The sequence below is a fragment of the Vulpes lagopus genome, chromosome 15 (assembly GCF_018345385.1).
Source record: "Vulpes lagopus strain Blue_001 chromosome 15, ASM1834538v1, whole genome shotgun sequence".
Lineage (NCBI taxonomy): Eukaryota > Metazoa > Chordata > Mammalia > Carnivora > Canidae > Vulpes > Vulpes lagopus.
In genome coordinates, this window is record NC_054838.1 from 3,800,439 (window position 1) to 3,813,732 (window position 13,294).

A 13,294-nucleotide genomic window follows, 5' to 3' on the forward strand; every position below is an offset into this window, starting at 1 on the left:
AGGAACACCTTGACTCTGAGCCAAAAGTAAAGGGGCTGAAGAAGAGAAATGTGCCATTTCTTATTGTTTTCACTGGAAAAACTGTGGGATTTTCCATCTATTAAATAAAATGAGGAATTCTCCTTCTTTAACTTAAAACTTGCACTTGTAGATTGGGCTGATCACTGTAATGAAAACATTTTAAAAATATTACATACAATGTAATTCATACTTATTATTTATTAAACAAATTATTACTCCTACTAAGAGCCTAATATTTCATCACTCTATTGCATTGGGAAATGTACGTGGACCATAAGAACAACAGTTAGACACCTACCTCTTATTTCCTCTTGTTCAAGGGAGATAAAAGAAAGTATCTAAGTTTCATCTTGCTGCTATAACAAAGTACCATGAACTAAGTGGCTTTAAAAAATATATTCTCGGGATCCCTGGGTAGCTCAGAGGTTGAGCATCTGCCTTTGGCCCAGGACATGATCCCGGGATCCGGGATCGAGTCCCATATTAGGCTCCCCACATGGAGCCTACTTCTCCCTCAGCCTATGTCTCTCTGCCTCTCTCTTGCTGTCTCTCTCATGAATCATTAAATAAAAAAAATATATATATTTTTAAAAGTACTCTCACAGTTTTGAAAGTCAGACGTGTGAAATAAATTTTATGGGACTAAGATCAAGGGGTTGGTATGGCTGGTTCTTTCTGAAGGTTATAGAAGGGAATCCTTTACATTGTCTTCCCTCCTCCAGCTTCTGTGATCACATAACCTTCTTATTTAGGTCTTTTTTGTCTTACTCTTAAAAGGACTTGTATGATTATATTTAGGTTTCACCTGGATATTTTGGAATAACCTTCCTATCTGAAGATCCTTGACTTAATCACATCTGCAAAGTCTCCTTTGCCATTAGCTATATGATTCACAGGTGCCAGGAATTAGCAAGTGGGTATCTTTGGGAGGCCATTATCCCATTGTTTGTAGTCGATGTCTACCTATACATAGATCTTGACTTGATAATCTTGCAAAGAAAAGTATCAGTAAGAAAAATCAATCAACAATGATTAAATGTAAAGACTCAGTACTATGAAGAGATTTATGCAGGGATCTCTGGAAGTCAAGAACGTAGATCATCAGTGGATCTCATCTCTGGAAATTCTCTCAATCTATGCTGTCCTTAATGTAAATATTCTGAAAGGCCCATATTCCTCAATACTGAATTAAAGTAACTGAAGGTTGCAAAGGGACTTTAAACACTTTGGAGTGACACCTGACTTTGATTAAGAATGTACCCTGGAAACCATATCTGCATTTGTCTCCATTAACTAAGAAAGCAAGAAAATGAAAGCACCTTCAATGCAGTCAAATACAGCTGTTTTTCTTATGAAAATCCAGAAATTAAATTTAACCTCAATGATATTGTAGTTTATGTATTGGACAGGTAGAGGGGGAAAGGAGGTGAGGAAAACGCTCACCTTAAATAATAAATCTTTCTTCCCGTAACGAAGCTCCTTCAGCTGGGCTTGGATTTTTTTTGACTGCAAGAACAGAAACATATATTAGTGCCTAATTTCATTTACACTTTCAAACTTGAAGATTAAAATTGTTTTAAGCTGTTCAGGAATGAATTTTGCAGTCAAGCAAAAGCTTAATCTCTGCTCTAGAAGTTGGACATCCAGCCAGTCTAGGCAGGAGGAGAAAACCTAATCCTCTGCAAAGGAACCATATTATTTTATTTTTTTGTAGAAATTTTACTTTTAAACTTTTAATTTTTCAGTTTGAGTTTATATGACATATAATAGGAACCATATTGTTTAAAAGGCAATATTTTGCCTTTTAAAGGTAGTTTATTGTTTCTCTCTCCAGCATCCTCCTCCCCCAACCAAAAAAGACTACACATACACACAGAGAATTTTAGTCACCAGAGCATGTTCAACAATCCAATTTTAGATACTAAATACACTTATGTCTATGTATGCCTCAGTTTTCACTGCTTATTTGCAATCACTTCTTTTTAAAGATTAAATATTTGTAAATTTAAATTGACAACCAAGTTTGAATTTGACGTATGTCCAAAGGGAAGGCAGCAAGCAAATATGACAGGAAGGAAAAAAAAAAAAAAAGAAGGAGCTAGAATGCTAAGATGCTGAGGTGAAGGGTGTTTGTTCTGTAGAAGAATGTACCTTTTAAGAGAACTATGCCAAATATAAAAGTGCTTTATAACAAGGAAATTTCTCTCACCACCACTTGACTACTATATGGAAGCATATCTGGTGAGCCACAGATAATGATCTCATCTTTCCATTTTTCCAGAGCAGACCCAATTTGAAACATTCTAACATAAGGACCTCAGTTATTTGTCTTCCTGTATGTAAAATCACAGGTACTGACTCCTCAGTAGGAGAATAAAAACACAAATAGATTATCATAGTCACATAAAAAATGATAATTGAAAAAAAATAATGAAAGAGTTGAATAGGAATGCAAAATGGTATAGTCACTTTGGGAAACAGTTTGGTGGTTTCTTATAAAGCCAAACATACACAAAGGGCATTCATTGTATAGCAATTCTTTCTAGGTATTTGTCCAAGGGAAATTATAATATATGCATAAATGCTTATAGTATCTTTATTCGTACTAGTCAGAAGTTGGAAACGACCTACATGTCCATTAACTGGTGAAGAGCAAACACGTTATGGTACATTCATGAAATACTAGAATATAAGTACTGAAGCTTGCAACAGTGCGGACGGATTTCAAAAGCATTGCGCTATGTGAAATTCTCCAGTCACTAGAAGCTATCTCTTGTATAATGCCCTTTATACGGTATTCTAAAAAAAGACAAAAAAAGAGGGACAGAAATCAGGCCAGTAGGTGACACTGGCTGGGGATTTGTGGTAGAGATTATAACACAGCAAGAGAAAACTCTGGGGATGATGAAATGTTCTATATCCTTAACACATACATTGGTCAAGCCCATCCAACTGTATACTTAAGTAGGATGAATTGTATGTAAACTTTATCTCAAACTTCAATTTTAAAAGTCGCTGGCCATAGTACATGCTAACCACAAGATCTTCGTGTGACTATTATATCCCAGTAAGCTGTGACGAAGGTCCTCGTCAACAAATGGAGCCCACTCATATTTTTGAAATATAATTTTCCAAGCTTCCATTCAATGTATATGAGTCTTTCACTGAACCAGCTGTGGCTACACTGGGATTCGGTTTCCTATTATACACAGAACACGGCTAATGATGCAACATAGCAGAGTTTGCCACGTGGGACACTGTGTTCTGATGGTGTTATAATTCCTAGATTAGTGTCTAATTCTGGAAGCGCCGTCAATTAGAGCAGAATCTTACACGTTCTGTCTATGGTGCAGCAGCACAAGGCTCCACTATTAGGAACGGTTTTCCCAGACATCCCTACCATGAACCAACTGCATCTTGTGATCTAGTGAATCAGGCAATTGATAAGAGCGGATGAAAAGAAACAAAGGAAAGGAAGAAGAGACAAGGGAAGAGGGAGAGAGGAAAATGAAGGGGGGGGAGAGTGATGATTTGAGACAGAGAGAGAGAGAGAGAGAGAAGGAAGGAAGGAGGAAGGAAGGGAAGCAGGGAGAGTTCAACACTAACAATTCAGAACTATGCGATTAAGCTCTATACCTAGAAGAAGCAAGGATTTGTGGTTTCTTGCAAACTAGCTACTATTTTTTTTCATTTCCATAAAAAAGGAATCCTTTTTCCCTTGATAGGTTTAGTGAAAGTGAAATGCATGATATAATGCAGAAGAAGCCGAAGAGCCATTGTTGTATGTGTATGGTCGGTCCTACCTCCTAAGAGTAAAAACTCATCGGCGCCCTGAATTCACACCTCTACTCCAGGAGTCTACATTTATTGCAACTCTCTTCTCCTGCCACAATATTCCCCCAAGTAACCCCAAATAGCGATATTCCGGACATAGCATCTCTCTCTTATTACATTAACTTCATCTCCAAGACATTTGCTGGTTTCCATGGCTATACTTAATTTTGTGCTACTGATTTCAATAAAGAATTGTTTCTGTTATCTTCTCCAACTTCAAACGCACAGTTTGTTGTCTCCCTGCTGTTCCAATCTGTGGTCCAGGGCTAATTTACAGCCAGGATAGTCTCTTCGGTAAACAGATTTTATTTATTTATTTTTCCAAACTAAATTTGACCAATATCAATGGGGAATGAAAGATTACCACCACATATGGTGTGCACGGTTTGCCCAATTTCACTTCTATTCTTCCAAATAATTAATGCTCTATATTTTAAGTGTCAGAAAGGACTAATTTTAACCATCTTGGGTGTTCGTTTTAATGCATATTTATGCTGAATACATAAAAGATAATCTAAACTTTTATTCGTAACTTGAATTATTAAAACATCAATTTTTGTATTATGCAGTGATTCATTCAGGAGCTACATAATAAAAGCCCACACATCTTTGTTCGGCACTAAATGAGCAAGAACAGCTAATTTCCTTACATAAAGTTGTTTATAAATATTTTTTTTTCTTAGAAATTTTCATCACAGTCACCCATCACTTCTCTGCATTGTATATTCCAGCCAACTTCTAATGTTCAGTGAGTTAAAAAGCAAAATCCTATCTAACCATCTGACAAGAATATGCAAAGAATAAGTACATTTTAAGCTGAGTGCATTTGTAAAGCACATTGATCTAAAACCCCATTGACACTTTGTTTTCTTTTAGCTTCCTCGAGCATCATTTTGAAAAATTAAAACTGTCAGAGGGGTAATCTTCAAACCATTGAGCTATTACTATATTGGGGATTTTAGTAATTTTTAAAACTAGCGATTTATAAATGCGATTTTACATGTTCGTGTCATGAAGTTTTCACAAGTCTACGGTGAAATGAAGTCTGTGATGATGATGGTGATGATTGTGAGTACAATAAAAAGATGGAGAAGGCGAAGACAAAGAAGGGGGCCATGATAGAACATTTTAGCTAATTTCTGAGGTTTTTCTTTTCCACAATCCATGTCCAGGTAGCATTCCCTTCATGAAATAATAGTGAATATGATGGTAGTGGTATTTGTAGTAGACTCTACTGTTTTCAATATCCTACCTCGGCAAATTAAAATATTGGCACTCCATTAGGTGTTAATGGGATTTGGATATTTATTTATCTATGAATAGTTTAGGGTCACTGATTTAGAAGACAGCTCATTGTAGCTCCTCAGCTGATAGACGACATCACTGTTTTGTTTTGGTAGTAGTGGTGGTGTTAAAATAAATAACTGGATTTATTATTGCATTCTTGGGAAGTGTTTTTGTGACAGAAAAAAAAAAAAAAACAAACAGAAACATATGCCTCTATTGCCCAGAATGTTAAACTCTATTTTTTTTTCCATAAATAAGTAAGTAGAGAGATAGGTCAAATGAATAAATTAATTTCAACATTATGCAGTGCTAATATATGAAGCATCTAGGAATTCATAAATTAAAATGTAGATAAATATGTTCTCTAAAGAATTGAGATAAATTTTTAAAAAAATGAATAATGCTTGAAGTAAGGGTCTAAAAAATACAGACAGACCCAGATTATTATTGTTGGTTATTTATTCATTTGTTTGTTTGTTTCTGTACAGCACAGACAACTTATCCTAGAGGCCATCTCTCTTTTGGGAGTGTTGTGGAGACTGGGAACATGGGAACCCTCAAGATATGGCTTCAGTCCACATAATCCTTATTCAAAAATTGGTTCCACTTGCTTACCCTCTTATAAATAATATCCAGAGACAGTATGCTACACATTAATATTTCTAGAAACCTAGTAAATTAGACAATGTGTCTATGTTTATTTGGATAGAAAAGTATAATGAGAAAAAACAAAACAAAACAAAACAAAACACTACACTGGCCCAAATCTACAAGCCATTCCATCGGTTATTTATTTATGGAGCATCAACCTTTAGTTTCGATGTATTGAGCACTTCTACTCATTTCATGTGTAATATTATTGTGAAGGCATTATAAGCAGAGGTTATTCTATTTCATGGTAGACTCTAATTTCAGTGTTTATGGCAATGACTTTTACAAGTCCATCAGGGAATATTTTCAGCTTGTTCACTAAAAAAACAAACAAACAAACAAAAAAAAAAAACAAAAACAAAAACAAAAAAACAAAAACAAGATCTGGATAGTCACGTGGCCACCAACCTACCAACCTAACGACATTTTCCAGATACCATTCAGCTTGGCTGGGCGTGTGACCTAGGCCTGGCAGACAGGGTATGGTAAGACATGCGTCACTACCTCCTGGTCGGACTTCTAAAAAGCAATGCTTGTGAGTCACCAGGTAATCTACCCCATTCCTTCTGCTAGAGGGTAATAATAGCAAGAAAAGGTCATTGAAACAAAAGGTGGTTCCACAATTGGAGATTATAGAGGTACTTCACCAGTTTTGTGCCTTACTTCTAACTACTGTGGGAAAGGGGTTAAACTTTTAGCTTGTGTGAGTCACTTTTCTTGTTCTATCTAAACTGTCACCTTGCCCCTTCCTTCGCAAACATCAGATCTACATTGTGGCCTAAAGACTCTCATGCTCGCTCTTTATTGTTCATAGGTTTGTCCGTTTAATAAATCCCTTGAACAAAGACTCTCATCTCTGGTGTGCTTATTGGAGGATTCGGCTAACACAGTGACCGAGGTCTCTCCTCCTCCAGGTATAATCACTGACTAGTACATAGGACGCTCTCTCTACTATCACGTTACTATCACGAAGAATTACATGAGCTCCGTGTCTATAACATTAAATAGAGGATCATAAAGCACCGATGGATTTGGAAAATCAGAAGTACAGGAAATTGATTTTGCTTAAATCTGGATTAACCAGAAGGACTCCCCTGCCACCACCACTAAGAAACGCATGAAGTAATTTTCCTGCCTTGCAAGTAGAACCAATGATTGGATTTGTTTCTTGAGGCTTATGGTCAACCCCGGAATCCTCATTCTGACATTTAGTTGTCATTGCAAAACTCTGTAGACATCATCACATAAATAGTTCAAAAAATGAAAACTTCATGGACCTCCAGGTATTTGCTATTAAGAAAATCCTGATAATCCAGTTAAGGAAGGAATCCATAAAATCTCTTTAGGGAAGTGATGCTTAGCTGCCTTTTTTGTTGTTGCTGTTATGCAATTTTAAAATATCCAAAAATGCCTAAAAGTTTAAAATCTGTTTTCATTTTTCTATTCCAGTGTTTTCATTTATATTAGTGAAAGAAGAAGTCTCCAGATTTCTGGGTTAATACAGAAGAACTTGGCACTACTACTTCAGCACTATACATTCCATTGAAGCTAGATTATGCACTCACCTCTTCTGCATGGATGCCACACAGCTTGCTTCCTGACAAGAGTTTGTTCTTCAGGCTTTTATTCTGTTGAAAGAAACAAAGTTTATTGCTAAGAAGTCATAAAACACCAACGATTCCTTAAATACGTCAGGCGCATTTCTCTGTTTTGTTCACGGATAAGTCCTTCAGGGTAGGAGATGTAATGGATCTGTACAAATGAGGGGGACCTCGATCCTGGAGACCCGGGATCGAATGCCACGTCGGGCTCCCAGTGCATGGAGCCTGCTTCTCCCTCTGTCTATGTCTCTGCCCCTCTCCCTCTCTCTCTGTGAGACTATCATAAATAAATAAATAAATAAATAAATAAATAAATAAATAAATAATAAATAAATAAATAAATAAAAATAAAATAAAAAAACAAATGAGGGGGACCTGTAATGTAAAAGAATTTTCTTTCAATTCAAACTTTGATGTATTATCACGAACACGCTCATTTAAAAAGATGGAACTTTATTTAGCCTTACATTTAATGCTGTTTTATTATATTGGCATATTGTTGTGTTATAAAATAATTGTAGTTGCAAATCTGCAATTGATTCTGGTTTCTGAAAGCACATCTCTAAACAGCAGCATTTTTTTTTTTTATGACTATCATCTGGGTCCTAGTTAATGTAGTCACAGACCCACTAGGATCCGTATTCCCTTTAAAGACGATAGTATTTGAGTGTTATATTCTAGAGGCCTGGGGTGCTACTCAAAGGGGTTCCTGATGCTCAGGAGCCATTTCTCTTTCCAGGCTTCGTCAGTGGACTCTCCCTGCTGGGCCTGAGTCTGGACAGATGTGATAGCCCTCTGAACTCACCGTAACTGGCCTTGATTTATAGATGAATGTTTGTTACTTCCGACATAAGTGCCATGTGTTCTTAGCCATCTGAATCTAAACCCTTACAGCTCTTCCAATGACATCTGCCTCATTAAGCTCAGGTTTTTCTGTCTTTGTCCTGGTAACTCGGGTACTTTTAGACAGGCGGGCTAAAGGAGAACAGAACACTCGACGAAACCCACAGGACCCAGACTTTGTATTGTCTCCACAGGAGCAAATCATGTAGTAGGAAGGTACAGCTCATGCATAATGACTCTAAAGAGAGTAGATGTGATGAGCACTAGGAGCAAACTGAACACAATTTATGCAGAATGAATGAATAACCGAATGAGTGAATACATCAGGTTTGAGGGTTCTCCACTTACAATCCCCACCTTTTGAACATCACTTCCTGTTTTATTTTCCGGTCATGTAGAGAAGGGGTACAGCTGTCTCAGTGTGAAAGGAACCTTTGGCTAATTTTTCTTCTTTAGAGAAGAGTTGAAATTCTAAAAAGCTCGTTTCTTAGAATTTCAATACTACGAAATGATTTACACACATGAGGAGTTATCTTGATTTGATTCACTCAACTAATGTGGGGCTTTTTGGTAAATATTCATAGTCACCATACAACAAAGCACACAATTGGAGTTTTTAAAGACAATTCAATATATATTATTCCTATATTGAAAGCTTGTAAACTCTAACAAGAGGATGCATAACCAATGTTCTAACTCTGCAATGTTGCTCAGATTGTAGGTTTAAAAATATCCTAGTTTTCCTTCTGTTTGTGTCTATTTATGATACTTTTGATGTATGCAATCTTAATTTTTTTCTCCCAAAGTGGTCTATTTCTCCCCTTTTGATTTCTCCTGTTATCTTTGTACATAGAACTATCTTCACTACCTACCTCTTAAGATTTAATAGTCACTTAGGTTTTTCATCTTTATGTTTTGTTTTGTTTTTTAGAGACAGGGCATGTGAGCAGGTCAGAACAGAGCAGAGGGGGAGAGAGAGAGAGGGAGAGAGAGAGAGAGAGAGAGAGAGAGAGAGAGAGAGAGAGAATCTTAAGCAGGCTCCATGTCCAGTGCGAAGCTCAATGCAGGGCCTGATCTCATGAATGTGAGATCACGACCTGAGCTGAAATCAGGAGTCGGAGGCTGAAGTGACTGAGCCATCCAGCAGCTACAGATTTTTCATCTTTTTAAGGGTTATACTCTTTTAGTGGAAAGACATGAAATTTAAATAAGGTCAATAGTTTGTTTAATAGTATTATATTCATGTTAATTTTCTGGTTCAGTAATTGTTTTATCTACTCTGGATGATGTTGTATTAAAGGCTCAGGGCAAAGATACACCAAAACATTTAACACTGATTTGGTATGCCCTTTCTATGTCAACATTTATTTCAAAATAAAGACTTAAATTATCTAGGGGCACCTGGGTGGCTCAGTTGGTTGAACGTCCAACTCTTGATTTTGGCTCAGGTCATGGTCTCGGGGTCATGGGACAGAGCCCCATGTCTGGCTCCTTGCTCAGTTTGCAGTCCGCTTGGGATTATTTCTCTCCCTCTTCTGCCCCTCCCTCTGCTCATGCTCTTTATCTTTCTAAAACACAATATTTTTAAAAAAGTTAAATTATCTAAGAAAAATAAAATGAAGACTGAGCAACTCTGGGCATCATAGTACCACCAATGTCTAGCCAAAGCATCTCGCTTTCTCAGGTGATGGTCAGGCATTAAGCTGTCACCTATGTCACTCACAATGGAAGAAATGGGGAAGACTTGTGTGGAGGTGCAGAGACCTAAAAAGACTGAGTAGAATTTCTTTTTCACCTGTTTTCAAGGGGCCATCAGCAGCATGGAGGATGAACACCTCTGGGGCTTTGAGCAATGCCAAGAGCCCCCAGGGATTGACTCCCTAGAGTCAGAGTGTGAAGATGTGATCCTGAGGAATGACAGCAACATGCCTCCAAACCAGCGGTGCTTCTCTTCTCAGTGGACAAAACCATACCCAGAAGTATCTTTTGGGTATTCATCAACTGCAGCTTGAAGGAGTCTAGTCCTTTGGCTGTGGATCAGTACCCAGAGTCCCTGGCGGGGACCCCTTCCATTTAATCTGGCAAGCAATGGCATTCCCCCTCCTTAGCCAAATTCCAGCTTTCCAGAGCCTGACTATCCTCACACTTCCTGCACTGGGCACACGGTTCTAGAGCCTCAGCCTAATGGGACATATAAAGCCTTCATGAGCCTGCTCCAGCATGACAGATACCTAGCCCTCCCTCAGGAACCTGCTGTGTGGGCTGCAACTCTGCCCCGGCAGTCGGAGGCACGAGCTTGTCCTTCAACCTGCCTCCCAGATCAGCCCACCACAAGAAAAAGTATTTTTTTCCCCTATGTCGGAGACATGTTAGCCTTGCAAGTGAAAAAAGCCAGTCTCCAGAGAGAAGAAATCGGTTCTCTTATTAAACTTCAGTTAGGAGAAGGGAATTCCTTTTTTCAAATCTCATGATTTGCCTTCCACAAGGGCCCACTTGTAACCCAATATAACCTTTCCTTTGGCTCTTTCACTGTGAGTGACATCTAGGAAATATTACCTTTCTTTTCAGCACAAAACCATCAGGACTGCCCACAGCATCATAGACAAATTGGGGGTGAATGACAAGGCTTGGTCTATCACATGGCAGCAGGACTTCCCTGAAAATCCTTCCAGATAAAATGATACATTTCTCCAATATCATTCATCTTTCTCATCTGGGAGACACTTTTCTGTTCAGTATGAGTATGGCACTTAGTCTGTGACAACTCAGGAATTCCCTGCTGTCAGTGAGCCCCATCCACATACCCCCACTTGCTCCTGTGTTATTAATGGAAATAAAATGATTTTTTGATGAAAAAAATAATAATAAAACAAACAAAATTTTAAAAAAAATTAAATTAAGGTAAATAAATGAGACAAGATAGGTGAAGCGTATTGGATATGAAGATTTATGTATCAACACAAACCATCCACATCAGAGCAATTTCATTAGAAATGATAATACAGTTACTAATATATTTAAAATTTAGTGTATATGGTATAAGTTTACACCTTCACTTAAAGCTTTTTTCCTTTTTTCTTTTTTTTCCCTTCCTTCCTTCCTTTTTCTTTTTCATTATGTTCAATTCTAAGATGATAGATATAGCAATGAACATAATATGATTTCCCTGGAAGTGCTTATGATGGACTTGGACAATGCGCCTGGAACTGTAGAGGGAAGACTGTTACTCCTCAACATGCATATCCTTGTGACCACCCCAAAATGAGCAGTGATTTTATTATGCGTCCACCGTCTGTGCTGGCGGTTGATAATTCTCGACAACTGTGTCGACCATGTAAAGCAGGATGCCATTTCTAAAGCTTAAGAATTAGAGTATTTCACTGCTTGAAATATACCCAGAACTGGGGATAATAATTATAATCACCCACAAGGGGACCAATTGTGAGACACAAGAGAGACCTGTCAAGGCCCATGCTAAGATTGTTCTCAGAAACATGGATGGCACAGAGCACTGAGGAGGGAATACTGACTCCCAGACACTTCACTGATTTAACCTTTCCCCTATGGTTAGTGATCATAATTCTTCTTTTAATTCCAGAAGGAATCATGGCTTGAGATATCAATAAAATTTAGGCATTAAGAACACAGTTTGGTTTTTTTTTTTTTACAGCTTTACAAGCAGACTTGTGTCATTTCATATACCCTCTAACCAATGGATCTCATCTCTATCAAACCTAATGATGCTTTTATAAGATCTAAAACAACTTACACATATAATTATGCCCAAGATGCCAGGATCCAATTATGATTATGCCTCACTTGAGGGAATATGAAGAAAAGTAGATTAAAAGAGCCATCAGATGCTTAAATGTTCTTTCTGTGACACTTCTGCTATCCCTTATTCTAATAACCATACTCTGATTTTTCTTATGAGAAATATACCCCTGTGCTAATTCCATGTGGCTGGTGTGACTCTAACTCCATCCCTTCTATCTAGGAAAAGGATAAAACTCAAGGCCAGCCAATCAGTCTTGGTCAAGATCTGACAAAGCAACATAGATAGATACTGCTGATGAAACTCAAATATAAATCTTTTATTCTCAAGAATTAATAAGAATAAGGGTCTATCACTGAGTTAGAACCCATCTGAGATGACCTAACAAGGGAAAACAATACCTGAGTGTGGAGAGAGAAATACTGAATCCGGGTCATGATGTCAGCCCTTCTTCCCTACTTCATACTTGCCTGAAGCCTAGTATGCTCCTGGGTTTTCCAATTATATGCTTCCAGCATAAGCCCTTCTGCTCTCCTGAAATCATACTTAAATCATTTTGTCCACCTTATCTTACATAATCACATAATTCTATCGCATCCTTAGGATTCAGAGTAGCAAAAAATTACATCCAAATAGCCATGCTTATATCTAATGTTTAAGGCCATAGCTTATTTGGATGCCAGCCATCTATTTTGCCTTTTCTAAATGGAAGGCAGACCTTGCTTAGTACCTATTTAAGGAATGTCTCCCAACTGGATGCTGTACAAATTTGGAGTAGCATGAAACAAATGTCCCTATAGCCTTCTTGGGAACCCAGTTTCTATATTTGTCAGCCCTGCCTAAAAATGCCATTTAATATTTCCCACTGTCTACAGGATAAATTTCAAACTCAAATCTGATAGTAACAGAATATCTCTCTTAATAGAGTGGCTTAACCTAGTTCTAGTTTTTGCCTGAGAACTCAAACCATCACATTTTCAGTAGAGTTTACATGGTAGGTCAAACCCACCAAATATTCTAGGCTACAAAACGGAAATAGAAGCATGTCTGGTATTTCTCATAATCTTTCTGTATGTAAATGTAAAAAAAAATCCCAAAATTGCTATGGTCAAGATTCTATATAGTGCTTTCAAGTGAAATTCGGTATTAAGAGGTCTTCTTGCTTGTAAATAATAAAAACCAAAAATGGCCAAATCGAGAAAAACATGGATTCATTGTGAATATTTCAAGCTGAGTACAGTCTGGGGAAGAAGGCTCAGAAAGTAGGCAGAAACCAAATGAG

The 13,294-nt window shown here is 37.6% G+C and overlaps 1 protein-coding gene across 2 annotated transcripts in view; it reads right to left on the reverse strand.

The window, feature by feature from the left end:
• Positions 1–13,294, reverse strand: part of LUZP2 (leucine zipper protein 2) — a 477,600-nt gene that overhangs the window by 129,702 nt on the left and 334,604 nt on the right. For both annotated transcript variants that reach the window (XM_041730695.1, XM_041730696.1), the window contains exons 6-7: positions 7,359–7,421; positions 1,465–1,527 (exon numbers count right to left, since the gene is read on the reverse strand). In XM_041730695.1, the coding sequence (XP_041586629.1) occupies positions 1,465–1,527; positions 7,359–7,421 (126 nt within the window). The remainder of the gene's footprint in view (positions 1–1,464; positions 1,528–7,358; positions 7,422–13,294) is intronic.